The sequence below is a fragment of the Corvus cornix genome, chromosome 13, assembly GCF_000738735.6.
Source record: "Corvus cornix cornix isolate S_Up_H32 chromosome 13, ASM73873v5, whole genome shotgun sequence".
NCBI classification, from domain to species: domain Eukaryota; kingdom Metazoa; phylum Chordata; class Aves; order Passeriformes; family Corvidae; genus Corvus; species Corvus cornix.
The window spans coordinates 7,419,969-7,447,703 of NC_046343.1; the positions used below are offsets into that span (position 1 = coordinate 7,419,969).

The 27,735-nt window shown below is 47.8% G+C and overlaps 2 protein-coding genes across 4 annotated transcripts in view; one reads left to right on the top strand and one right to left on the bottom strand.

Moving 5' to 3' along the window:
* MGAT4B (alpha-1,3-mannosyl-glycoprotein 4-beta-N-acetylglucosaminyltransferase B) overlaps window positions 1-16,843 on the top strand; it is a 51,288-nt gene extending 34,445 nt beyond the window's left edge. For 2 of the 3 annotated variants that reach the window (XM_039559670.1, XM_019286080.2), the window contains exons 2-15: window positions 1,087-1,266; window positions 1,946-2,086; window positions 2,923-3,056; window positions 5,558-5,604; window positions 7,692-7,805; window positions 8,244-8,319; window positions 8,698-8,812; window positions 9,579-9,709; window positions 12,535-12,642; window positions 13,562-13,755; window positions 14,145-14,223; window positions 14,681-14,768; window positions 15,650-15,762; window positions 15,838-16,843. In XM_039559670.1, coding sequence (XP_039415604.1) covers window positions 1,087-1,266; window positions 1,946-2,086; window positions 2,923-3,056; window positions 5,558-5,604; window positions 7,692-7,805; window positions 8,244-8,319; window positions 8,698-8,812; window positions 9,579-9,709; window positions 12,535-12,642; window positions 13,562-13,755; window positions 14,145-14,223; window positions 14,681-14,768; window positions 15,650-15,762; window positions 15,838-15,861 — 1,544 coding nt within the window. In that variant the 3' untranslated portion in view covers window positions 15,862-16,843. The remainder of the gene's footprint in view (window positions 1-1,086; window positions 1,267-1,945; window positions 2,087-2,922; window positions 3,057-5,557; window positions 5,605-7,691; window positions 7,806-8,243; window positions 8,320-8,697; window positions 8,813-9,578; window positions 9,710-12,534; window positions 12,643-13,561; window positions 13,756-14,144; window positions 14,224-14,680; window positions 14,769-15,649; window positions 15,763-15,837) is intronic. The other variant, XM_039559671.1, reaches the window with a different exon arrangement.
* Window positions 16,844-17,101: 258 nt separating this feature from the next.
* On the bottom strand, window positions 17,102-25,342 carry LOC104689587 (leukotriene C4 synthase-like). The gene is made up of 5 exons (XM_010399774.4): window positions 25,187-25,342; window positions 20,587-20,686; window positions 18,710-18,780; window positions 17,970-18,051; window positions 17,102-17,704 (listed from the first exon to the last, which is right to left on the bottom strand). Exons 1-5 carry the CDS (start codon window positions 25,242-25,244, stop codon window positions 17,557-17,559), a joined length of 459 nt encoding a protein of 152 aa, XP_010398076.1. The 5' UTR covers window positions 25,245-25,342; the 3' UTR covers window positions 17,102-17,556.
* Between the last annotated feature and the right edge of the window lie 2,393 nt (window positions 25,343-27,735).

Here is a 27,735-nt window from a genome sequence, read left to right on the forward strand (position 1 = left end):
GGATAAATCTGTTTTGGGTATAGTCCTGTGAGTTATAGTCTTACTGAAAACACATGAATGACCACAGATAAAAGTGTATTTTTAATGAGAAGTTTCATTAATACTGGGAAAAAAAAAGTCCTGGGAAGGTTCGTTAGTGGCTCACTGATTTCACTCCCAGCTGTTGTAGTTAGTTCTGACTGAAAGCTCTTGATAGTTTTATTGCTCTGTTTACAGAGCACGGGATAAGATGTTGTTTCAAAACAAAAGGCTTTGTTACCCCATCAGAAGGTTTTTTAATATATTTATTATATTTAGGGTGCATCCTAAAGGTGTGTATCCAAACATTTGAAATTATATAAGCAACCAGGCAGCTATTGCCATGTGATTTTCTTTATCCTGACATGTTTTGGAGAGGTTAGATTCCCAAAATCTCTTTTGACTGTTAAAATTTGGGGCTCTCTTCCAAAGCTGGAGGAGGTGCTGTCTGCACCCTTGTCTCACTGCAGGGCAGCATTCCCCCTTGCCAACATCTCTCTTTTCATCACTCAGGATCTCCTGGGAGATGGTTGTATTTATGTGGAGCTGGGGAATGCTCTGGAGCAAAAGTCTGATAAGGAGCAACTGAGGGAGCTGGGGGGCTCACCCTGGAGAAAAGAATAGATTGGCTATTAGGAAAAAGTTATTCAGGAGAAGTCTGCCAAGCACTGACACAAGCTGCCCAGGGAAGTGGTGGAATCGCCATCCCTCAAGAGATTTAAAAGTTGTGTAGATGTGGCACTTGGGGACATGGCTTAGTGGTGAACTTGGCATTGCTGGGTTAAAAGTTGGACTTGATGATCTAAGAGGCTTTTTCCAGCCCAAACTGTTATATCATTCTATTTCTACATGACCCAGAAACCCCAGTTGAAAGAGAAAAAATGGAAGTAGCTTTATTATTGTAATTCAGCAACTTACACTGCGCTCCCTGTGACCCTTTTGCCAATGGGTGCATGTTGGACCACAGCTCCCTAAATCCATAATTTAAGGATTGAGGAGGTAAGGGAGGCATGAGTGAAACCCTTCCTAGCACAGAGGACAAAGGTTCTCTCTCTTCTCCACCCGCAGGTGACGTTGTGGACATCTACCAGCGGGAGTTCCTCGCGCTCCGGGACCGGCTGCACGCAGCCGAGCAGGAGAGCCTGAAGCGCTCCAAGGAGCTCAACCTGGTCCTGGAGGAGATCAAGAGAGCGCTGTCGGAGAAGCAGGCCCTGCGGGATATAAACCGGACCTGGAGCAGCTTATCTGGTGAATAAACAGACGTTGAGGATCTGGGGCTGTTCTGAAGCTGTTGCTAATGAGGAGGTAGAGAGGTGTGTGCGTGTGTGTGCAGGACTGCGGACAGGACCTGCTCTTCTCTCCCCCGGTGCGAGCAAACTGGAATTCAGAGGGACTTGGGCGCTCTTAAACTGCTGTTTAATTAGAGGTGCATATGCATCATTAAACACGGATTTGCCTCTGCCGAGGATATTCGCCAATTTGCTTGCTTGCAAGCTTTTTTTCTCCTTTGCAAGTCATACAAACTGTTCCCTATGGCTGTATTCAATCCATATGGAAAATGGGTATTCAAAGAGAGGGGGGAGGAAGGAGTTAGGCTGGCTGAGCACCCCTTGCCAATTTATTTGTTTTTTTGGTTTTTTTTAAGTTGCTCGGTTGAAGAAAATTGGATCTCTACAGAAAGATCTGATTTGACCTTCATTTTATCTTCATTCTCCCCTCTCCTTCCCAAATATTTTGGGACTTCTTTAAGGCCCTCCTGGCTCCTGCTGAACTTTAATTGGGTTTGTGGTAGCATGTTAAAGGTTGGCCTGATTCTTTATAACCCAGCAGTAGTCTCGGGTGGCCAGGCTGCTGTAAAAAGGCTTTTTGCCTTGCAGTCTCTTCCTACCTACCGTGCCTTGCAATTGATTCCCTTTTCCTTTTTAAGACGAAACCAAGTTAAAACTGTGGAATATCACCAACAAGAATGTGCTGCACCTTCCCACCATCTTCCATCATTTGCCACATTTGCTGTCAAAGGAGAACAGTCTGCAGCCAGCCGTGCATGTGGGACAGGGGCGCACTGGAGGTAAATGGGAATTAGTGCTGCTTCTGGTGCTCTTCCTCACCTTGGTGCCTGTCCCTCCCCTTTCCTCCGGGCCTGGCTGTGGCACAGATACGAGCAGGACTGGAGGAAGGGCTGCATGCGTCATGCAAGCTTCCTTGGTTATCGTGACATGTGGGGTGGGTGAGCCATGTCACGCCTGCAAGTCTTCAGGGAGTGCTGTCTGTGCTCTTGACTGGCCCTAAAATGTTCTCAGTGCTTCTGCCAGATGTTGTTTGCTGCTTTCCATATCCAGAGTGCTCTAGACTTTGCCTGGAAGGGCTTCAGATGAAAGCATAGTTTGTAGGGTGCTTCATGGAGACTGTAACCCATCTAAGGAGACAAATCCCATTGGGAACGGGACTTTGGTTACTTGATGATTCCCCCCTGCTCCCAAATCCCAACCCAACACCAAAGACCTGACTTGCACCTCCTAAACTGGAGTGCTTTTGGCCGTGGGAGGGATTTGGAGAACAAGAGGTGGTCTTGAAGTTGCTGTTCACAGGTTGAAAAGGCCCCTGGGAGGGGGAGGGATTTTGGGTGTTTCCTTAGAGATTATTCCTTCAGGGAGAAAATGCAGAGCATATCTGACTGCCCATGGGTGCCCTGCCAGCCTGGCACATTGAGGTGCTCTGCTGGTTGGCACTGGGCTGAGGACAGCAGTGTGTGAACCCTGTGTAGCCCAGGAACCCACCAACCTGCAGCTCACCGCTGGTTTTTAATGACAGAGCCTGGCACTGGCCAGGTGAGCCATGGGAGCAGAGCAAAGTGTCTTGCCCAGCACAGCCCCCTCTCTGAAATCTCTCTGTGGCCCTGGGCAGTGTCCGTCGTGATGGGAATCCCCAGCGTGAAGCGGGAGGTGCATTCCTACCTCACCGACACCCTCAACTCCCTCATCTCAGAGCTCACGCAGCAGGAGAAGGAGGACTCCGTCATCGTTGTCCTCATTGCCGAGGTAAGACAGAGCTTTGCCAGTTTGCCCCATTTTCCCTGGCCCCCATCCTTCTGTCTGCCAGGCTCGGTGCCAAACAGGATGCTGCCCACCCGGACTCCAGCTCTGCCACTTGCTGGGTAAATAAGCCTGGCCTTGGGCTGCCGTCCAGCAGGATCAGCAGGTTTGTCTTGCCCGAAATGAAACACCAGTTGGACCAGAGAGGGTCAGGATGTGAGCAGGCAAACATGTCCCATTGGCAGCTGCCGGTGTGGCACAGCTCACCTAAATCATGATGCCTCCTGCATGGTGCTTGAATGGATATTCACAAAATGGGCTGGAGGAGCCCCACAGCCACGTCTAGGAGAGCAGATCCATTTCTCCACATACCTGTAAGACATCACTAAACCCTTCTGGAAACCCAGGAGTCAATGATTCGGGGTTCAGACTAATATGCCTCTTTGTACCGGTGCCCGGAGCCCAGAATCAGTTGCTGAATCCAAGGGCTGAAAAGCCTTGATACATTAATCCTCAAGAGCTGCTTTTATCTATGGGTTTAGATGGTTATTTTTCTCCATGGCTTTCCTCTCAGGATTATTTTCTTGAGCCTGAAGTGCATTTGTCTTAGTTTCCAGAAATCCAGTGAGAAAGATAAACCTCAGTAGCCTGTTACCGGGAGCAGAACAAAGATGAATGTCTGGGTTTGCTGCCTGTTTACCCATAATTTGACATTTTGAGTAGCATTTGGCCTTCAGGGCTCTGGCTGGTATTTTGTAGAGGGAGAAGGTGTGCCCAGATGGGTGCAGCCCGAAGGGCCCAGAACAAGGTTTGGTCCTGGCCATCATTTGGCTCCCTTGGAGCCAGGACAAGTTTGGTGACTGTGCAGTGGGTAAGTTGAAGCCTGAGAGGTTTTAAGCAACTTGACCCAGACCAGCTCCTGTTTTGGTCTGCAGTAATAATATTTTAGTTGACTTGAAAGTAAGGTGCATGCTGTGATGGCAGCTCCTGTGATGATGAGGAAAGTGACCAACAAATAAATGAATTCTGATCCTGTGAAGTGCAGGAGCACACACACCACATCCCAGTAACAGCCACTGCAGTTGTTGCAGATCCCTCTGGCCAAGTTTGGTCTTGGAGCTGCACAACATCCTTCTGTGCAAGTGTCTACCACTGCTGTTCCTGCTCTGCCTCTTTCCAAAGTGTTTCTCCATGTACCTGCACTTGTTAGAGCTCCCTGAGCATGGGATAAAGAGTAAGTAGTGGAGAGGGTGGTATGAACATGAAGCAAATGCTGAGTAATTTTGAGACTCAGCACAAGTGCAGCAACTGAATGTCCTTTCTGGGATAGGGACTTCTCATTCCCAGGTGTCACTGCTGGCCACTGCAGGTGTCATCCACAGTGGCTGGGCTGCTGGGGAGAGGAGGGGGTTCCTCAGCTGCCTGAGGGGAGCCCTGGGGGGGGATGGCTGGCTCGGCTGTCACCAGCCCACTGTTTCAGACACTTGGAATGGAGCTGCATGGTTCCTGCCAAAGCCAGGAACATCTTTCCTGCTTTTGTTTTCCCCTTTGCTGTTTTCTTGGCATGCTGAAGTAAGAAATCAGTCCAGCACTGGGACTCTGAGCCCTGTGTAAGAAAGGGACCTTTTCCTCTCGAGAAAACCCTTCCTTGTCTCCGTGCCAGCACAGAAGTGCTGTGCTCAGCCTGTGACACACATCTCGGTGTCTAATTCTCACCTCGCCCAGCACCGAGTGCAGCAGCAGCTGGTCCTGGCTTCTGCAATGCTGCATCAGCAGATCCACCCGGGATGTGCGGCCTCATGATCCGTATGGCTGCCCAAAACAATGCCACCACCAGGAAACAGGAACAGTTTTTGCTTGTGGGTCTCCTGCCCTTTGTTCTGGGGGGGGGTTTTCCCATCACTCTGCAGATGGTTTCTGTGCGGTGCCTGTCCCTGTGTTTGCACTTATCTCACCCGCAGACAGCAGCGAGCGGCGCTGACGACCTTTGTCTGCCAAATGTTATGGGTTGCCACGTTGATTGTGGGAACAAACTGGGGCTTCAGGAAGAAAAGTGTCAAAATGAACCTGAAATGAAAAACTTATAAATAGACCCCTCTTTTTCACCAAAGGGTACAGAGTATTCGCTGCCAAGAGTATTCACTTGGATGCAAGCCAGTGTGTGTAGGGAAAAAATAAATAGCCCAGAGGTTAAAACTTGTGCAAACAATTGGTGCTGGCAGGGGCAGAAGTGCCAGGAGAGCACGTGGGGAAGATGTGCAGGATCTTGTGTCCTTTGGGGTGGATTTTGGTGTGTGGTGCCTTTGGTTAACACTGACCACAGAGGAGGGCTCCTGGGAGCCTGTCAGCATAGGAGAGCAGTAAAGCTGGATAAAAGGACATGAAGGTGAATGAAGATGATACAGATGTGCTGACAGTACCCTGGGGTGTGTTGAAGAAGATTTCTGAGCCATGGGGGACACAAGCTGAGGCTGAAGGCTCTAACACTGCTTTTCTTTTGTTTTCAGACAGATCCGCAGTACACAGCTGGAGTGGCAGAAAATATCAAAAACTTGTAAGCACTTCCAAATGGCTTCAGTGTACAGCCTGTGCCGGGGAACAGCTTCATTAAGGAGAAAATACACACTTTTCTGCTTCCCTTTTGTATTTTGTTGTTGCTTGGGGTTTTTTCCTCTTTTTAAACTCTGTGCTGTCTTTGCTAATGCCACTTCCACTCTCTGCTTGTTCTAAAATGCATCCCATATGAAGCTTCCAGGAGGCTGCTTTGTGCTCACAGTATTTAACACACATGGTCATTTCGTTCTGTTTTGCTCCTTCTGTCCTGGGGCATTGTGAGGAGATGGATTGTTTAGATTTCCAGTGATCCTGGCAGTTGTTTCAGTGTCTACTGCAGCCCTGTACTTGCTCTGTGCTGTCTGGGCAGTGTAGTAAGCACACACAAATGCTCCTGCCTTATTTTGCTTTAAAATCCATGATCCATCTTTCTTCCCGCTCCAGCCTGTTTGTTTTCCCCTTGTTCCAGGCTCTAGTTACATTTGTCTCTCACAGTGCTGGCTGCTATTTCTGTCCTGCAGCCTCAGTGGCTTTTGCAGCTTCATCTGTGGCTGTTTAAGCAGAAGCTGGTGATGGATTATTAACCATGAGCCAGTCCTGGCATTAACGGCAGAGCTTGGGGGCAAAGGGAAAAGGTGGTGAGAGAAGGGGCAGTGACTCCCGTCCAGCTCCTTCGATTGCTCCTTTCCAAAGGATCGCAGTCGCCGTACAAAGGGGAAGGGAAAGGGCAGCACATCCTCCCGGCACCCCTTGTCCCCGAGCCAATGATGGGAGAGGGGCTGGGACGTGCGTGGGGAGGGCTGTGTTCCCGGGCACTTGCAGAAGAGCTGAAACAGAGCCCTCCATCTTGCTGTGCAGGAGCTGGCAGGGCTCCCCTCCTTGTGCCTGCTGGCAGGAGGACGCACTTATCGGGGGATAATGGACTGATTGTCCAATGGATCCTGATGAAATTACCGGGCTCTGCTGCAGAGTGCCTCTGCGTAGAAGTCCTGAAACTTTAATTGACTTAATGATTTGATTTCTCATCATCCCCCTGTCCAGTGCCTCCTGCCCCTCCCCGAGTCACTGAAATTATTTTTCTTCCAAATTGAATTGAGGTGGTGTGGGGCCAGGACAGGCTGGGCTTCTCTCGCAGGAGGGAGAAAGCTGTTGCTGCTTCAGCACAGTGTTTTGTCAGCTCAGTGAGAAGCTGCTGTTTCACTGCTGCCTGAAGAAGGGAAGATTTGAAAAATGTTAGCTGAAAGACCTGCCAGTCCCAAGGAAGGCATAAGGAAGGGAACAAGAAGTGAGAAGTTTTTGGCAGTCTCACTGCTTTGTCTCCCTCTGCCCCATCTCCCGTCCTCCAGGCTCTGCACAAACAAAGGAAACAGCCTTGCACCAACTGTTCTCGAAAAGGCAGTATAAAAATAACTGGTTTTCCTGCTTACCTCTCACAGTTAGAGCAGTCCCGGGGTATTGCTTGCGAGGCTGATGTAGGTGCCTACTTTTCAGATGGGTGACATTATTTTCTGTTTGAGTTTGACTCTTTAAAGGCTTCTTAGCTGCATTATAGGAAAAGTAGATGCTGATTTTATCTGCATAAGAGAACTAGGTAGACTTCCTGCTGGCTCTCTGAACTACAGCACAGCAGTGTTTTAAGCAACTTAGCAGAAATGTATAGCAAAAACTCGGCAAGATTAATTTAATTACTGATGCCTTTGGAAAATCTCGAAATGCATGTAAGGCCAAGTCCTTTCTTTGCTGAACCAGCTTGCAGGTCATTTAAGCCTATAAAGAGTGCATGGTGCTCAGGGCTGTCTTTAAAGCTGACCCATGTATGTGCAGAAGGGAGGAGGATGCTGGGGGGGAGCATGTGCATGTGGGGCTGTTAGAGACTGTGGGAGGGAGAAGACAGCTTAAAAACTCCTTGTCAATCCCTGCTGATGTCTGCTGATGAGGCCTGGAAGTGCACTGGATACCAGGGAAGTTATACCTTAGAGGCTGTGCTGTTTGTTTGGTTCTGTGGCTCAGTGTTTACCCAGTGATTTGGTCTACGAAATGCTGCGTCAGACGTGGAGGTATTTGTTTACTGCTGCTTTTCTCCCTCAGATTCCCAAAGGAAATACACTCAGGTCTCCTGGAGGTAATTTCCCCATCTCCACATTTCTATCCTGATTTCTCCCACCTGCGGGAATCCTTTGGGGACCCCAAGGAAAGAGTCAGGTAAGAATGGATGAGCTTATAAACCAAGCAAGCCCTGAATTTAAGAAACTGTAGCAAGTTCCTCACTGACTCCAGCAGGGAAAGCTCTTCTGCAGGGCCAGGCAAGGACTTTAAACTTGGATTACCCAAAAGTTGGAAGGCCATGATTTGGTGATGGGAGATGAACTGGCACCAGCTTTGCCAGGCTTGCCTCGTGCTGTGGTGTTTCCATCACCAAGTGAGGGGCTCATTTTAACCCAAATTACCTTCATTTTGGAAGTCCTTGAGGTTTCCAGTAACTCTTAGTTGACCAGGGACCAAAGGGAGAGGCCATATGCCATTCCCTCTGCCTCCCAGAGCTGTGTCACCTTCCCATCTCAAACCCAGCCTTGGCAGGCTCCCCAGGGCAGCCGTTGTCCCAGGAGAGACTGGTGCTCCCATTGTCTTTGTCTCTTGCAGGTGGAGGACAAAGCAGAACCTGGACTACTGCTTTTTAATGATGTATGCCCAGTCCAAAGGCATTTATTATGTGCAGGTGGGTTTGGTGCTGGTGCTGGTGGGAAGATGGATGTACCTGTGAGTTCACTGTACTGGCTCATGCCAGCTGAGAGAGAATAAAGAGCACATCCAATTGTGTGATGCAGCAGAGTGGGAGCAGGTTTTAACCACATAGGTTCAAAAGCTGGGTTTCTAAAATACTTTTAGACTTGGAAGCCTCCCACTTAGGAAAGGCAGAAATCCTTGTTTCTCTTACCTGTTAGATTGAGTGAGAAAAATCTGCTTGGAGCACCTTCCAAAATAAACTGGGTCTGTGCTAAAGCTTTCCTCTGGTCTATGGTGTGATTGCTCTGCGTAGAGAGACTGTTGCTGGGACCTGGATGGGACATTGGCACTGTGTCCTTTTGTCTTGCAGCTGGAGGATGATATTGTGGCCAAACCAAACTATCTCAGCACAATGAAGAACTTTGCCTTGCAGCAGCCCTCTGAGGAGTGGATGATCCTGGAGTTCTCTCAGCTGGGGTTCATTGGTAATGTTCTCCCCTGCTCACCCCAGTCCTATCAGGAACAAGGCACAAGAGCCTACTGGCTCTTGCCAGCACTACATTCTTGGCCCAAGAAATTGTCCCCTCAAGATGGTAAAATACTTGGACTTGATCCCTCCCTATTTTTGCAATGACCCTTACGTTTGCACATCGGAGAAAGATCCTCACAGCTGGTACTGCTGATGCTCACTTTTAGTAAAAATAAACCTGGTGAGTGGCCCAGACAACAGCCAAACAGCTTAGATATGACCAGTAGCTTTTAGGCTGGATGGGATCTGGATTTGCCTAAGAGTGTGCAAAAGGAAGTTTACATCAGCCCAGAACTATTTTGGGAACGGCAGTACATGGTTGCAGTAGCAGCTTGATCTGTTATTTTGGATACTAGTTTGACTGGCTTAAAACTTGTAGTTTTCGGGGCAGGAAATGGTCTGTCCTTCAGCTGGCTGTATAGTTTTCATCCTTGTTTCTCTTTACTGAATGGGAGAGTTTTAGACCTTTTGATACTGTTGTGACCTGCGAGACTGTAATGCTCTCTAATTCTGCGACGAATATTAAATCCGGAAGTGCATTAGCAGTGTCAGCAGTGCTGGTACGTAAACTGGGGCCACGTGTTGTTTCCTTTACGTAGAGAGATGGACACATCTAACCTCCATAGCCCAGTCTCCCAAGTTTTTCTTTCCCAGCTCTGATTCTTGACCATTTTATACCATAGCTCCTCTCTCTCTATCTTCTCTCTTTCTTTGTGCTGTAGGAAAAATGTTCAAGTCTCTGGATCTGAGCTTGATTGTGGAATTCATCCTGATGTTCTATAAGGACAAACCCATTGACTGGCTGCTGGATCACATCCTCTGGGTGAAAGTCTGCAACCCTGAGAAAGATGCAGTATGTAAACAATTTCTGTTGAAGGGAAATGCTCTGTTTTTGTGTGGGCAAATATATGCTTGGCTGTGCCTCCAGAGGATCTTTTCTGTGAGCTCTGGTGTTAACTGACTTTGCACTGTGCCATGCCATCCCTGTGGAGCGTGCCGCGGGGTGTCCTTGTAGATTGTGTAAGTGGAGACCTGGGAGCTCAGGCTTTTGTAGTCTGCAGCTGCCAGAAAAGGCATTATTTCTGCATCTAAGCACTAATAGGGTATTTCTCCTCCAGTCCTCGAGGACAGGAGTCATTCCCCATTCTTCTGTGTTGTTTTGCATTCCGGTGTGCTTCTCTCCCTGAAGCCATTTCCCACTCACTGACTACAAGCCCAGAATAACCCTTTGATGCTGGATCGATGTGCTGTACCCACCTGGAGCACTCATGGAGATTGCCCAGAGCTCACCCCAGACGACCCAGAGCAAACCCTCCTTGCACAGTCTGGCAGAATGAAGCCAGATCATACAAAGCTCTTGTCAGGGTTTCTAGGAGGGTGCAGAGAGGTGAAAGGGGCTCTGTTTTCATGCTGCCACTCCTTTTGCAGAGCCATAAGCCCCTGTGCCCTGTGGAGGTTGTGTTTGAACTCCACCATCAAGGGGCTAAAGCGAGTGGGAAGGGCAGAGAGGGAGTGTGTGCGGCAGCAGATGTAAGATGAGCTCAGAACCACATACTCTCCTGTCTCCTCTCTGAACATGCTGTATTTACTCAAACACTTGCTCGCCCTCCTCCCCCAGTGGAGAACAGGCAGCAGAGTCCCTGTGCAGAGCTCAGAGCCAGTGGCTTAGGACAGCCCTCGTGGTGACAGCCACATTGGGGTGACAAATGGCAGAGCAAGTGGTCATTCTGGGAATTAGTATTGTATTAATGTGCTGGGGGGATGGACCATCCTCAGGGCTCTGCAGAACTGAGGCAAGGATGTGGTTTAATGTGGCCTGATCCCTGGTAGAGGACGTGGCATCTGCTCCTGTACCCCTTGTGCAGCAGGACCAGTTTCAGGCGATGTCACTCCTGACAGTTCAAACCATGTGCTCAGGTGTGACAGAGCAATCCCCAGGCCTGTCTGGCAGCCCCACATTCTGCACCGCTGTGGGCAAAGCCGAGTTGGTGGGATGCTGGGATGGAGCTGGGAATGATGCTGCTGTTTGTGCTCCCACCTTCAAAATCCTCAGCTTGAGCACTGATTAAATGCAGATCCTGCTGCGCAGGATCATCTTCTTCTTAACTCATCTGTGCTCATCTTTTCCTACCTGATGGAACCAAGGTTTTCTCAGGGGAAACCGCAAATCTCTTAAACATGTTGCCTTTTTAAAAATTAACCTACTTTCCATGTGGATTTCTGGCTCCTTTCCCCCACTGTTTGCATGATTAACTCTGCACAGCGCCCTTTCAAACATGACTTTCTCTTGTAAATCCCACTGTGCAGAATCAAATTGGTAGCAGGGAGGATTTGTCTTTTTGATTGAAAGTTTGTTTGACCTGAGCTTTTGGTAAGTGCTTTGCTCCTTCTTTTTTAACTAATTTTAGATTTACCTGGGGTAGAGCTGTGTGAAAGGATGACCTTCTTACCACCAACTGAGCTATTCCCCCTCCTGGCTTGTCTGCTAAAGAAACATTTCAGCAAATGTTTCTTTAGCAGAACAGAAAAAGGGGAGAAAGATAAATCAAGAGATGCTGTAGCTCCCTTTTCCTCTCCTCTCCCCATCCAGAGTGAGATAGCCATGATGGAGTTGCATCCAGAGTTGCTGACAGCGAGTAGGGTCTGTCCCATTAGCACGGCTAGTTTTAATTTTCTAATGTAACGTGAGCTGGATTAGGGGATTATCTCTTCTGCAGCTCGCAAGGGTCATGCCTGGAATTTCCCAGCTCCTGGCCCGTGGTGGGGGCTTGGTGTGGCACCCTGTCTGTTCCAGGCATCCGGCGACACCGTGCCCTCCGCGGGATTTCTGCTGGGTGGGAGGCTGAGAGAGCAGATGGCATTAGGGATGTGCAGGCATTTCTTTTCTTGGAAAAAGCCAAAGTTGGATAACAAATACCCTCTCCATACAGCTTTTCACCTGTATTTTTGTCCTGCTCCCCCAAACTGAGAGAAATGAGCTATTTTAAAATGTGAGTTCTCATCTCCCCACGCTCTCAGTGATTTTCCCTTTTGTCCTTTATTCCCTCTCCATCGTCTCTCTCCCTCCACTCCACGGTAAATCACTGCCAGGATCGCAGTTGCATCTCCAAGTTTATTTATGTGGTGGATAGGCGTGAAACAGCCGAGCAGCTTTGATGATGGCATGTGCTGTACATCTGCTCACAGCTCCTGCCAGCAAACTGGGAGCTGCCCATCCCGAGAGAGCCCGCACTTGGTACCTGTTCACCTGGGCTCTGAATCATCCCAGGATTACTGTACCTTCAGACATCAGGGATCCCAAGCTCTGAGTTGTAGGAAAAAGGCTTTCCCAATAAGCCAAGGGCAAAGGAAACTCAATTATCTGGCTGTCCCTTCCTGACAGTACAGAGGGGATTTGCTCAGTGCTCTAAGCTATGCTTGGCAAGGAGAAATTTGGCACTTGAACCCGGACACTGCCCAGCAGAGCCTGGGGGGTGAGTGGCCAAGAGTCACAGTCCAGTTTGTCCAGAGTGTGGTTAAAAGCCCTCTTGCCAAATTAGAGCCTAAATAACACAGAAGGGCATAGAGATGGAGGGCAGGGCTGTCTGTCATTCCCTGTGCCCTTGTCCATCCCTCTTGTGGGTCACAGTGGCCCACAGAGGTTTGAGCCTGGGGCACTGTGGGGCTGTCTCGTTTCAGAAACACTGCGACAGGCAGAAGGCAAACCTGAGGATCCGCTTCAAGCCCTCGCTCTTCCAGCATGTGGGAACCCACTCCTCCTTGGCTGGGAAGATACAGAAGCTGAAGGTGGGTACCAGCTGCCCAAGCTGCAGGTGGCCTGGCCTGCAGGCACCCAGGAACTGGCTGTCTTTGGGTGGGGACATCAGTGACAGCAGCTGGTGGCAGCTGGATTTCTGTGCAGTGGTTGTGTTTTATTCTGAGTTACAGTGAGCTCAGGTAGCTCTTGCTCCTCAGAATGGCAGTGACATGCACCAAGAGTCACTGCGAGATTTTAAGCCTTGGAACCTGTCCTGGACACCCATCTTGAGTGCCAGCCCGTGGTCCAGGCAAGTCACTTGAAGAATCTGCTGATGCACCTTGGAGAGGTGATTCCTGGGTTGATCTGACTTCCTTCCTACCCCACTCGGTATTCCTGGGATTTGGTGATAGGTGAGCTAGAACTCACTGCGAAAGAGCTGGAATTGTTGATGTGTGTTTCAACATGAACAAAATGCAGCTTCCCACAACTACAAGTGCAGAGCCCATGGAGACACATCCCTGGACTGTGCTGTCTGTGTGATCCCCAGGGAAATGGATGGTATGATCCAGTTTGTATCACAGTGCAGTGCTGTCAGGCCATGTAATCCAGTCATTTTATGCTATTGTCAGCCTCCCAGCCGCTTTCTCCTCAAGCGTAAGGACTGTTTCCAGAGCTCCTGGGGCAGAAACAGGCATTCAGGGACATTTGGACAATGAAGGGCTCCTTGGTGTGCTGGATCAGAGCACAGAGCAGGGGTGTTTCTCTGAGCTGGCTCTCCTGAAGCTGTGTCCTGGGATCCAGTCAGATATTCCCCTGCCTAATGCCTTCCCCAAATTACTTCCATCTCTCATCCTTCTGTGGCCAGCAAATCACAAAATTTTAATTTGCAGTGCCTTGTAGCTGGGGCCCTCACGGGCCAGAGCAGCTCATGGCCCTTCTCTGCCCTTTTGCTTTGTGCCCACGAAGGACAAGGACTTTGGAAAACAGGCACTGCGGAAAGAGCATGTCAACCCTCCTGCTGAGGTGAGCACCAGCCTGAAAACCTACCAGCACTTCACCTTGGAGAAGGCTTACCTGCGGGAGGACTTCTTCTGGGCCTTCACTCCCACTGCTGGAGACTTCATCCGATTCCGATTCTTCAAACCGCTCCGTATCGAAAGGCCAGTGCTTGGGGGGTCAGCAGGGGGGTGTGGGGACACCCCAGAGCACTTGGAGACACTTGACTTTTGCTCTCCTGGCAATTTAAATCAAATTCCTTGCCTGTCTCCTGCTTGGCTGCCCAGGAGGAGAGAGCAGTGCTCTTCTAAGGGAAAGACAATTTGACCCTTTCTCAGTGGGGCCACCTTTGCCAGAGCCCTTTGCTTTCCTGCACTTGTGAGCACTCCATGGTTTCACTAATCTGGTACAGAAAGTCTCCTGCCAAATCGTGCTGTGGGCTCTTTGGGAAGGTGCCTGTTAGGTTGAGCTGTTTGATGATTCGGATGGGGTGAAAGCCATCATGTGCCCCCGCGCTCAGTGTGCCTTTCCCTGGATTTGGTCTCTGTCACAGGTTCTTCTTCCGCAGCGGGAACATCGAGCACCCAGAAGACAAACTCTTCAACACGACCGTGGAGGTTCTGCCGTTTGACGTAAGGGTTTGATTGAGACTTGAGGTGAGGGTGGAGTGGGAAGCAAAAGCAGCTTGAGAGAAGGGAACTGCTTAAAGCCATCAGGAAAATCTTTACAAGATTCGAGTGCCTCTTTGAGGTGCTGGCAGGGAGCCAGGGGGTCATGCCTGGTGTGATGCCACCTCGGGAGCGAGGTGCTTTGCTGAGCACGTCTGTGTGAGCTATCCCTGCCTGCAGAGGGGATGCTCCAATGGGTGGGATGACTGCAGAGGAGGGGATGGAGCCAGAATGGTGCAGTGGAAGCAGCAGCATGAGGACTGCAAATGTCCTCTTTTTTGGGCATGTGTCTCAGGGTGCCAGGTATGGGACGAGATGCCAGGGTTTGCTGGCAAGGACAGTTCTGGGGTTGCTACTTTTCCTTGGGACTTTTGGGTGACTCTTGCCTCTGGCCTTGCACAAAACTCCTCTCCTTCTGCAGAGCCTGCAGTCAGATAAGGAAGCCTTGCAGGAGGGAAGAGGCGCAGTCGTCAAATACCGCAGGACAGCGGATGGCTACATCCAGATAGGTACAGCGGGGTGTCAGGTGGTAAAGTGCCTGCTGGCTTTGATAACACAGCCCATGTCCTCACCTGCACATCAGTCAAGAACCTTAGAGCTGTTTGCTTGGCAAAGAGTAATTTCTGCTTGCCAGGAGCCAGGCTGGAACAGGATTTAATTGTCATTGTCTCCTCTCCTATACTGCCCTCCCTCTCAGACCAGGTTGTCCTCCTCAGATAGTTTACAGTCCTGCATTTCTGCCAGTCTCTGCTCAGAGCTGGGAGCAAATGATGCAGATTATCCATTTGCTTAAGATGGGGTTAAAAACCTCCACCAGGGGCAGTTTTTCAGTCTGTGTACTCACAGCACTTGCAGGTCAAACTTTGTCTCCTGCCACCTGAGCTTGTTTTAGTGCTTGCCCTGCCCTTGTACAAGAAGGAGAAATTGCAGCCTCCAGAGACCTGCCAGTGTGTGGTACAGCCCTGGTGTCCCTGCTAAGATGTCTTTTTTTTTATTAAGTAGACAAATAAAAGAAAAATTTCCTGGTACATGTAGTGTTTTGCCATTTTCTTATTCCTCTGCATGCTGGCTGGTTTCTCCCAGTTGCATTTTCAAAAAAAAACAAAATCACAAGCAAAAAGTGTGTCAGGCCACTCTGTCCCCTTTCACCCAGCAGCAATATCTAGCCAAATACTCCCCATTTTGTTTTGTTTACCTGATTTTTGTTCTCCAAAGTGTGGTATTTTGCACTGTATTGCCATCCACGCTGCTGGTTTTTAGCCTGTCTTGTGTTGGGGAGTGGCAGGCAGGGGCTGCTGGGGCTGTTGGTGGTGCCCCTCAGGGAGAGGGGAAGGTGAAGGGGCAATGCCAGAGGACCATCCCTGTGTCAGCCACATGCTCTCCCCACCAGGCTCATTCTCCAAGGGCATCGCAGAGGGCGAGGTGGACCCATCTTTCGGGCCGCTGGAGGCCATCAGGCTGTCCATCCAGACCGACTCCCCAGTGTGGATCATCCTGAGCGAGGTAAGCCGAGCTCCCTCAGCACCTGCCCAGCCCTGCCCTGCTCATCGCTCTCATCCCATCCCTCTCTTCTTTCAGATTTTTATCAAAAAAGCAGAGTGAAACATGTATGAGGCAGAATGGACACACTCCTGGATCCCTGGTCCTGCTCCCTCCCTCCTGTTCCCTCCTCCCCACGGCGCCTTGCCCGGACCAGGACAGCGCAGGGCCGGCTGCCGGAGGCAGCACTCGCCGCCAGACTGCGGCAAAGCTGCTGCTCGGCCGGCCCCACCATCCCCAGCAGGGCTGCGGGGCCAGGACGGGCATCGACTTCTCCTGAAGAGGAGCAAAAAGCAGAACCCAACCCCCTGTGCAGAGGGGTGGCTTTGCTCCGCTCCCTCGGCCCCTCAGGGTGCCGGCTGCCGCTCGGGACACACGGACACGGGACAGTTTGGGGTCGGGATGAGCTTTAGCGAGCGTGGGGACAAAAAAGCACCTTCAGCCCTGGACAGGGCAGTCTTTGGCTGTATTTGGGGACAGAGCAGGTCACACTGAGTCCTGCCAGCTGACCCCGCCGGCGTGCTAGGATGGAGGCGGCAGGGACCAAGGTCTGCCTTGCCCTCTCCCAGGCAACAGTCCTGGCCACAGCTGAGGATTAAGTGAGGGCAAAGACTGACCCTCCTTCAGCAGAGGAGGAACGAATCCAAAGGGGTTGGAGCTATGATTATGGCAGGGAAAACAAAAAATAAAATACGCCACACTGTGCCTGCCAGCATTGAACACAGCCCCTTAACTCATGGTGAAGTCTCCAGTGTCTTCATGCCTTGAGATTGAGTGCAGAAACTGTCTTTTTTAAAATAACTATTTCAGTTATTGATTGATGTGGGTTTTTTGGGGAAGAAAAAAAAAAATAGCAGAAGTAGCCCAGTTCAAAAATAGTAGGGATTAGTGTAAATCCCAATGTCCTTTCAGCTATACACTGGAATGCATTATACTACTTTAATGTGCTGTATTTTTTATTATTGGATACATTTGATTTTTTCAAGTACATCTCTCTATATAAATATATAAAATAATGTGCACTGTAATAAAAGCTAAATTTAAACCTTTGGTGCAGCAGTGAGAGTCACTTGCAGCAGGGCTGCTTTAGGCTTCTGCAAACCCCAGGTTCACAGTGGAGGGTGTAATCCAGGGAGGGCAAAGTACTACTGCAGGGAGGGTAAGTGAAGATAAGTGAGGCTGGGGCAAGGTAAAGGTCATTCAATCAATGCCAAACACAGACTTTAGTATTTGGACTAGGGTCAGGTTTTTCTCCCAATATTTGGATGTGGTTTTACGCAAGCTTACCCATCCTTTTCAGTTAGTCACAGCAGCTTTTCCTATAAACACAGTCCCCAACTCAGATATTCTCACAGCAGTCTCTGAGCACCTTTGACAATCACAGGTGATTTCTAGTGAGAAAAAGAATTTATTTTTGTATATCCATGGTGTGATTCTTCAACATAGATCATTACAGCAGTAAGGAGGAGAGACGACAGCATGTGGGTCGATCTGTGCTCCATGAAGCAGAGCCAGAGGCATTTTAGAGCAGACAGTGCTACAAAGCTCAGCGGTGAAGCTCCTCAGCAGGAGCAGGGGCTGGAAAGCACTTGCTTTCTAGAAGGGAAATTATCTCTGAAGAGCAGAGGAGTGCCAGCATCCACCTCCCTTCAGAGGGGAGCACAGAGACAGGGAAATAGTCTCTCTCTGATGGTGCCACATGACTGGCTCCCCTGTGCCAGGGGCAAACAGTGGTTTTTGGGAGAGCTGTGGCCCCTCTCACCAGGCACTGCGTAGCTGGAGAGGCCAGGCCAGTGCTGACATCCATGAGGAGGAGCTGGGCCACAGGAAGTGTGCCAGGAGCCCGGCCAGCGCCAGACCCAGCAGCAGCCAGAGCAGCCAGGCACTGGCGTACAGTGGTGCCAACCTGAGTGGGAGAGAACCCTGTCAGGCACTGCCAGCCCAGCCAGGGCACAAGGCACACTGGCAGGGCTGAGCATCCCCACCCTCCTTTGAGACAGGGAAGAGGTGACACAGCCATGAGCACATGGGGGCAGGAGAGGAGGAGGAGGAGGTGGTGAAAATCTGCCTGCAGTCCCACCCGTGGGAAGGAAACCTGTTCAGGGGCCACATCCTGCTCCCAGCCTCCCTGGGCTGGTTTTGGGTGCCCACGGCCCTGGTCAGGTACTCACCGTCCCTGTGCAGCCACGGTGTATCCCTGGAAGTACTTGAGGCGGGCGTAGAGGTACAACAGCCCACACGCCGCAGTCACACCTGTGGGGAAGAGGGGAGCTGGGGATGCCTGGACACTGCTGTGTTCCAGCACTGTCACCCCAGCAGATGGGGCATGACCAGAAAACCAAACACAGAGTTCTTTGGCTTTAAACCACTGTGGGAGTTTAAATGAGTTTTCTTCCTTCCCTTTTTGTGAGAGATGAACTTCTCTGCCCCACAGAGCTGCCCTGGGACTTGGGTTGGCAACGTTCGCTTAAATGATTTCTCCTCACAAGTTTCCTGTGGCAGCAACCAAATCCCCTAAACTCACTTGGTAGTGATAGACAGTGGATGAGTAACTGTTTGGGTTATGGTTTCTCATTCTGACACAGCACTGCCTCAGCTGCTGGCACCCTGGACAGCCTGACTTTGTCGAGGAGAAGCAGCACGAGGGGACAGCCAGGCTCTGGTGAAGGAGCAAGGGCTGCCAGTGCCTGCTCCTCCAGGCAGGAATGGGCTCAGCTGCTCCCAACAGGAGCTGGGGCACTTCATGGTCAATCCAGCTAAAGGGGAAATTTGTTTTCCATGAACAACAGCCTCACAAGCACAGAGAGAATGTGCCTGAGTCACAATGGGATTTAAACTGGGGTTGGGGTTTTTTTGTTTGTTTGTTTGTTCACGTGGTTTGGGTTGGAGTTCCCCCCCACATCCTTGTTACCTTGATGGAAGAAGATTCCAGCAACCCAGAGGAGTGAAATGAAGATTGGGAAGTACTCTGAGCAGTTTGCCCTGGTGAGAACCAGAGATGAGAGTTAAAATTGCCTCCTTATATGTTGGAGCATGGATAACCAAGGCTGGAGTAGGGAATGGGAAACTCACATCAGAGCTGATAAGAACCATTACTGTGCTGTGGGAAAGGAGCCTTTTCTGTGATCCAGAACACCCAATATCTGTATTTAAGAGAAAAAAAGCACCCAAACAACACACAGTGTTCACCTCTCCTGCATTCACATGGCCCTGGAATGATGAGCTGTGGCTGAGATGGAGATTTGTCTCTGCTGGACCCGCGACAGGCTCCATTCCGTACACAGCACCATCACAGACAGCTGCTGCACCGCCAGCTGCTGCGGGAGAGCCTCCATGTCAGTATTTAAGGAGCTTTCTCTTCCCCTCAGGTGAGCACAGCCCAAATTTGGGAGTGACACATGTCACATTCTAAGAAGGAGACTTCTCTCAGATAAAATTCAGCAGAAGGTGATCAGATCTGCAGCCAGGTTTTCTTCTTACTTTTTCCTTTAGTGGCAAAAATACTGATTTTCTGCAAGAAGGCTAGGAGCTGTGCTGTTAAAGACACTGGTTTTGCTTCTCCTACATTTTACTATTCCCTAGGCAATTTAATCTTAATTTGGGCCAAAAATGAACCAACCTTTGGAGAATGGAGCCAGGCTGGGAGCTGGAAAAAGTCTGTAGAACCTTATGCTGTAAATGCAGTTTGAGCCTCAGTGAAGGGAGGCTGCCAGGTTTCTCCAAGTGAGTAGTATGTCAATACCACTTTTCCCCTTTTTTTTTTTTTCTCAATATATCAATTTATCCATTTGTGTACTATTCCACAAGGAAAAGAGGAGAAAAACCCACAAAGAAGCAATACCTTCTCAAGTCCAAGTTCCCCGAGGTCACCTTCTCTGCCAATTACAGCCAGGGCTTCCCAGAACACCACAGCCCATGGCATGACTTGGTTAACACACATTTAATAGTTAAGTATTTAATTAAAAGCCACATCAGCAGCTCCCCAGCTCACAGAGGCTGATGTCTCCAGGCAGGCTGGCCTTCCATGGCACCACAGAAGGACTGAAGCTGGTGTTTTTGTCACTCCACAAATGCTTCCTGTGCACTGGCGAGGGAACGCAGCTGCTTTGTTCGGGATTTAGTACTGTGCTGGAACTACCCTTCACACCAGCCCCAGCCAATTCCTTTCAATCGCTTACAAAACAGAATGACTGAGATGAAAGACAGAATCTGGTGCTTGTTGGAAGCCGAAGGGATCTGTGAACATTTCCAGTTTACCTCCAGCATTGCTCTCTCCATAGGAACAGAGCAAAAAGAAACAGCCCTCAGCAGGGCCCCACGAGTGCTGACTCTCACAGTACAATGGCTTCTGAAAGGGAAAAAATTAAAATGCTCTTGTAGCTGGTTCTGCCAGCAAAGCCCTTTGCTTCAATTCGACAGCAAAACACTACAAGAAAATATCAGGTTATTAATAAAGCTTTGGCTGCTCTCACCATTTGGAGCCAACGGTAATATTAAATTTAATGATGCTAATCATGAATGCTCTGCACCTCCTCCATACGGCCACTAATTCATAATTTGGCTGCCTCACAATGCCAGAAGGAGAATTATCATGGATCTGCAGAAACACCCCAGCCAAAGTGCTCCAAATCAAAACTCAGACCTTTGCACACAAAGCATTGAAAGAAAAATCTAATATCAGTAGCAGTAAGTGAAAAGGTGACTTGAGGGTGACCAGTGTCTCCCGACAGTGACAGTTGACTCAAGTCTTATCTAGACAAAGTCACTACAAAAAAGTCAAAATCTTACTGAGCTCTGAAGGTCCGCTCAAATTCAGGGTGACCTGTTGTTTCAGGAGGGGAAATCCTGTACTTCCGACGGGTGTAGATCACCTGCATTGCAAAATAGGCTAAAAACAGAACACAGGAATGGTAACAGACCAGCAGTGTTTATTTAGCCAAGCTTTATCTGGCTTGGAATCAAGCAAGTGGTTAGAATAAAAGAGATAATATGATCTAGGTCCACAGCCCAGGGCTGTCACATATGACCTGTAATAAATGTGCCATTTACTTCACGTTCATGGTTTTGATGCCATGGAGATTTTTTGCCTTTCCTTTTATACCCCTGTTACACTTTTTTACAGCTTCTGTATTCCTAGTGCTTATTGCCTACATTCTTGGACTTGTTTGTTCAGCTAGAAGACTAAACATTTTAGAAGCTTCGTACGTAGGGATCAGTGTGCCCCAGACCCCAAGGTCCTCTCCAAAACGCATTCTGTAAACTAAGATAGAACCATCCAGGGGAAGGTTCCTTGGGGAAGGGGGCTCATTCGAGCCTCTCGTTGGGGAATTTTTGATAGATGTGCTAATTAGTAACACCTTTAATGATATACCAGATCTTTTCGGGTGTGCATTGTGGTGCGCATGGAGGTGCATTCGACCTAGACATAGTGCACCTAAGGATCCTTAAAATAAATACCAAGGTAAAATCCATTTTTCCCTTCTAACCGTGTTTGACTCTTGATTTTAAGACCAGGAAAAGGCATCAGTTTAAATTCAGGTTTGGTTATCCCAGCTGAGCACCAGTGCTGGATGACACTTTGCATCATGTCATGCCCAAACAAAGAATAAAACCTTACCAAGTCCACACCGAGTCACAGAATTATTTCTTAATCTTGCCCTTTGTGTTTAGAGCATCCGTGCACCCTCAGCCAGTCTGATGGGAATGATGTGCAAAACTCTGCTATTCCTAGTGGATGCAAAGGATGGTCCACGTCACAGAGCAGCATCCAAACTGTCAAGCACTGGGGTATCATTAAGTCAATTAGAGATGCTTTTAATCATGGCAATAAAAGGAAATGGGGAAGAGGGCAATTTTTTCTTGCCCCTTGCTCCTGCAGGGCAGCCCCAGGAGTCCAGCAGTTCAAGGAGCAGAGGTGCCTCCCATGCCTGCTATCAGCCTGTGCCACGTTTGAGCCAAGGCACTGACTCAGTGTCTGCTACATCAGTCCTTTGTACATTCGTAAAGGACGTGGAAAGTCACTTCAAAACAATGAAAACTTGCCAATATGAAGATTTGGAGTGTTTCACTATTTATTGAAATCTCCTACTCCCACGGGCAATTGCTGATGCTCCAAGTGTTTTATTTAGGTGCACTACTACACTGTTGCTTTTATTGAAAACTCCTATTTTCTTATAGGAGAACACTAAATAATGAAAACAATTACTTTGGTGGCTGTGGTGGTGTCACTGAGACGCTTGTGTGAGCAAAGTCCCCGCATAGCAACATTTCCAGAGTTCACATAGAGACAAGGAGTAAGGCCTGCCTTGGGGACTGTCTTATTGTAACAAAGATAAAAGCAGAACAGCAGGATAAAGAAGGGGAAGTAGGAACAGATGTTCCAAGATTAGAGGAAAGACATGTGCCTGCAGAAAAGCATTAGAAAATACGTAGAAGGGCATTAGAAATGTAAATAATCTGATGCTCTGTGACTTGTGTATCACAAGGCTTTAGTAACATAAATACCAGTCATTCCTTTAAAGACACATTTAAGAACAATTAAGCACGTTCTAGCGTCTTCCACGGTGACCCAGCCCTAAACAAAAGGTGCTGACAGAGCAGGGTGGGGAGAAACAAGAATGCTCCCCCCTCTTGGGTTCATTTGTAGAGCACTGGTCACGGGTGAGGGTACTGTCCTTCCCCAGAGGTCCAGCGGGACATGACCCAGCATTCCCTCTCTGTATCCAGAGAGATGTAACACGCAACTGGAATTCAGCAGCTGCTGGCACAGCTCTGGGAATAAGATGAAACCATGACTCATCCTGTTACCTCCTCACCTCAGGTAATCACCTCTCCTCCTCCCTGATGCTCTCAGGGTCTCATCCCGGTCTCCTCTCCAGAAATGGACTGAGCTGAAGTTACAGCATCATGAGCAGCTCTGCTTGTGGCATAAGCCAAACTGCACTGGGCAATGCTCTTCATCCTGCTTTGTGCCATCTGCAGCTTTCCTAGCGTAGTATTCTTGTGACTGATGAGTGAGGTAAGAGTCATTTCAGATCAAACCTCTCCATCAGCTCTACAATTAGCATCTTGCTTCTACACAGGGGTTAATATTCAGACAAGTCCTACCCAGATCCCTGACACTTAGGGATGGGTAACATACAAAATAACCACCCAAGAGGAGCAGGAGCCTTTTGGAGGATGGCTGTCTGTTCCCCAAACCTGGTGTAACGGTGAAGCACTAAGGATGAAGAATCAGTCCCCAAAAGCATTTCTCAGAATGAGGCGTTGAAAAAACCCACACTGCATGAGCCTTCTCAGCACAGACTTTTAGAAAAAAGTGTTCAATCTACTCTGCAGGACCCTTCAAACTATTTTTTTTTGTGATTCATGTCTCAAGGTTAATCACCTGCGTGGATTCCCATGTGGCTTAGGGGCTCAGCTCTCCCTGAACTTTGCTCCTCAGCGGAAATATTCTTCATTCTCTATTTGATTATGTCCACAAACTTGTCAAATCATATCATAGCTGCTATCTGCCACATTTGAGTGAACCTGGCAAACAAGCCCTGTGGGGCCTGACAGTGACATTGCATATGTTTTCTTTCCTTTGAAGCCATAAAATAAAGGGGGGGGGGGGGGGAGGAGGGGAGGGGAGGAAGGGGAAACTGGTAGAATAATTTTGCTCTGTGGTACAATGTTCACCACAAGGCTGGGACACGTATCTATAGAGCACTAAGCTCAAGAGTTTCACTAAACTGAGAATGATTAAATTAAAAAGGGGAAAGTTACTTAAAAGAATGTGGAAACTGCAGGATTCCAGGAAATTTAAAAGGAAACATAAAAATCAACCAACGTTGTACCAAGGTCAGCCATTAAATTACATCTCCCACACCAGGATGTGATGGAGGAGTGTCACAGGGAATAGCCCATGTCCGTGCTCCGAGCGAGCCCCAGACCTGTAACTCACCTACACAAATGCCCTTTCAAAACATGCAGAGAAAGCCACTGCACAGCTCAAAACCCCAGTGACACAGGCACACGTATTTCATAGTGGATGGAAAGGAAACACACAGGATTCTGCACTTGCTCCTTGGCTTCCCATGCACAGATCATAAACCCAGGATACTTTATCCAATCGAACACAGATAGGAGGGTGTCAATGCCTGCTATTTATCTGCTGGCTTCACACCTGGCCTGCATGCCATGAAAGGAAAATGCTTAAGGCTGCAACCTTTACAAAGTACTTGAAACTCTCATTAAACAAAAACATTTGAGACAAAACTGCTATGTACGGATTTGCTGCTGAGGGTTTCCTAAAGGAAAAGGGCTCAGCAGGATTTCTGTGACTCAATTTCAAGTTTTCTTCATGGCTTCTCTTTGCACACTAAACACTCGCTCCACCTCCGCTTAGTTAAATAACAAAAAAATTCATAGTACAAAAGTTTCTTCCATTTGTAGTCACAGCATTTCTCTGTAAACTGAGTGGAAATTACAGATAATTCGGAAGTCCTGAGGTCTTTTTTTTTAGGTGGCATATTTTGTTTTAAATAATGCTTCTATTAAGAGATCTATCATCTGATGGCTAAAAGCACATCAGGCTGCTCATAGATTCACATCCATTTGCAAGCAGAGATGTGATAGCTGTATGGTGAATTAATACAGTAATAAACCCCACAAACTTTCCCTTATAGAAATGTGAAGATTTTAATAAAATGGGGGCTCTGTCCCCATCCCAGGCAGGGGAGTGACCGTCCTGAAGCCCAAGAGGGAGAGACTTTGCCCAAAGGACCCACAAACAAAGAGCTTGGCAACAACACTGTTCTTTTGAAATGGTCTAAACACAATGCATCTATTTAAATTAGAAGTCACTGAGTTCCTTTGAAGAGCTCTGTGTCTATTTCTGACCAGAACTTGCATTAGTTTCCAAATTACTGTGCTCTCAGTTCATCTTGTCATCTACGCTGTGCCATATGAACATACAAGGGGATCGGCCACAGAGAAACACCTGTGTGCACGAGGCTCTTTCCTCCATGTCTGTACACTGACCTCCTCACCAGCACATTTACTAACCTGCCCTTATTTTGGCTACCTCCAGCCACTGCAAGTTACAAATTACCTACTAGAATTCAATCACAAACTGGTGTACTTTAAGAACATCCTGTTGAAATTGCTTTAAGTCTGAAAGTTTTACTTGCTGGCTTTGAGGATCGTTTCAGTCCCTGTTAAATAATGATCACCCTCAGGCATGACACTTCTGCCATGGATACCCCAAACATTTGTATCATTTTACCACGTTGGAAAACAGTGACTTTCACTCCACAGACACTCCAAGGAAAATACAGGAACCACACCCCACAAAGTTTAACATAATTAGCTGAATACCATCTGGCATTGTACAAAGGACATTTACCTTGCTCCAGGACTCCCAGAACTGTGACCATGGCCAGCAGGTCTATCTGATCTCTCATGCTCCTGACTGTGGAGCAAACCCCAACCTGATGCGATGGGTACAGCCGTCCCAATCCTTTCTCCCCACCACCACCAAATTCCACAGAGCTGCCTCTGAACACAGGTGTTTCCTCCACCCACACCTTAACTCACCTTAACTCTCTCCACACCACGTGGTTTTCCAAAGCAGCCACCCACGAGAAAATACCTATTCCAGCCAAGTGCCTTTAGCTGACCAATGGAGTGGGGAAGAATTTTGCATGAGCAAACTATGAAATTCTCCTAATAACATTTACAGATTTTATACCATGATTGAATTATATGTTGCCAGCAATGGAAAGATGATGGAATTCTTTCCAGCCCTTTTGTTGCTAGTTTTAATGAGCTCTGAAGCATCTCAATTATGTGCAAGGTTGTAAAAATTATTAACAAGCATTTACAAATTAATGACTTGACCTTCTGCTCTTATTTCAAGTAGTGGAGTTGACCATGAAAGATTTGATACACTCCAGCTGAAGTAACTTAATTCTGTTATCAGATTCTGTAATTTTAGAAGAACATTCAGATACTTTATCCTACTCATTACTACTCTAAGTTTACCAAAGAGGAGGTCTTTTCTAGCACCCATTCACCCTTAGTAGTTTTCTGATGTTTTAAAGCAACACAAACCTTTTCCTGGCGAACATACAAAATAGAAGTTCTCAGTTCTGAAGGCAGCAGATGATGTAGAAACATACAGACCCTGAGAAATGTTACACTGACATCAGAGTTATAACTGTAAAATATAAAATTTGAAAACCAATGTTTTAGCCCTGAGTAACTTTTCTCCCCACTCCACAAAAGTAAAACAGGCATCAGTTCAAAAAGTTACCTTATGTTTTTGAGCAACATTGTACACAAGACTACTGTGACTTTAAAATTTTTGAAATCAAAGACAAGGAAGGTTTTCTCTTAATTTTGGTGCTAAGCCATTGCACTTCTCTCTGTTCAGTCACACACACAAACCCTCACTACAGAATTTGTGCACATACCAGACCTATAGTTTCTCCCAAGTGGGACACAGCAAGTTTTTTTTCTGGTTTGGCTCTTCATCACTTCAAAACCTCATTGTGACAGCTCATCAAGTTGAAAACTTCAGTTAATGAATCAAATATCCAATGTTACACTTTTTATAAATAACCACATATGTAGAATAGCAAAACCACTCCCTTTCTCTAAAAAACACTCATATGATGTAACTTCAGACTCTCCAAGGTGCAGCAGGCTCAGACTAAAATAGAACTAAAACCTAAAAATTAACCTTAACCGAACCTATTGGTGACCAAAGATTGCATCTGGGGTGTCCAATATAAAAGTCAGAGGGGAAATGTCACCAGGGGTCTTCTTACACCATATTTCAACAAACAATTCAGGCTTGAGAAAGCATTTCCATTACAGATTTCCATTACTCTCAGGAAAAACACTGACATCAAGAAAAAAATAATCAAAATAGGTTCTTAGCAAAGGTTCATCACAAGCTGCCACTGACTCTAAAATCTTTGGAAAACCACACATGTCATTTCAGTGGGGGATGGTTTGGAAAATTTCTGTTTCACTCAACAATAACTAAAATGCAGCATTTTCAATGGGACAATAAAGCAAGAATTAATGTAATTTCACAGTTCCCAATGGGCAAAAAGCAGCTGATTCTGGTACTGCTGCTTATTATTACATTTGGTTCTTTATAAGCTTCTGAAGTTACAGGTCTCCTCCTCTCCCAAACAGAACACAAAACTTTTAGAGTAGGAATACACTAAAAATACACTCTGGTAAGTCAGGATGCTGTGAGGAAACCAGGAGGCTGAGCTGGGGCTGCAAATACAGCTAGACAAAGACAGCAACTCCAAGGCTTGGAGAATGATCCATCAATGTCAGAAGCTGGCTATGGGACTTCACCAGCCTTAAGCCAAAATATCCAGACACATTGCTGCCAGTGCTTTGTTCCTTGTTCAGAAACATCAGCTCCTGCTTACAGCACGTGTCCCATGTCTCAGCTGGATTCCTGTGTGTGCCATGTGCCTGCATCAGACAAGTCTTGAGGAAATCAGTGTGAACCTTTAAAGGCTGTTATTCTGAGGGAACTGGCACATTTTTGGAACTCTATAGTTTGCATATGTGAGCTCTCAGTAGTTAACATCTTTTTCACTACTAACAACCACCTCTGCAGTTGAATTCCCCAGCTTAAGGCCTACAACTGCATTCCAGAAAAGAACCAAAAGCCTGAAAGAAGTGGGAGTAGCATAAAGCTTAATTTTCAAAGTTAAGTTTTCTAAGGCCCTTTTATCCAGTTCTGGCCTGTTTAAATGGACTTTCTGAAACTGTAAGAATTGGTAAGACACAGCAGCAGAATGAGAGCCTTAGTAATAGGCTGAGCAAAAATTGTGTGTTGGGATGAAGGGAAGGAACCATCTCGCTAGGAATGACAATGCTGAACTCTGCTCAGCTCACGCAAATGTATAAAGTCACACCATG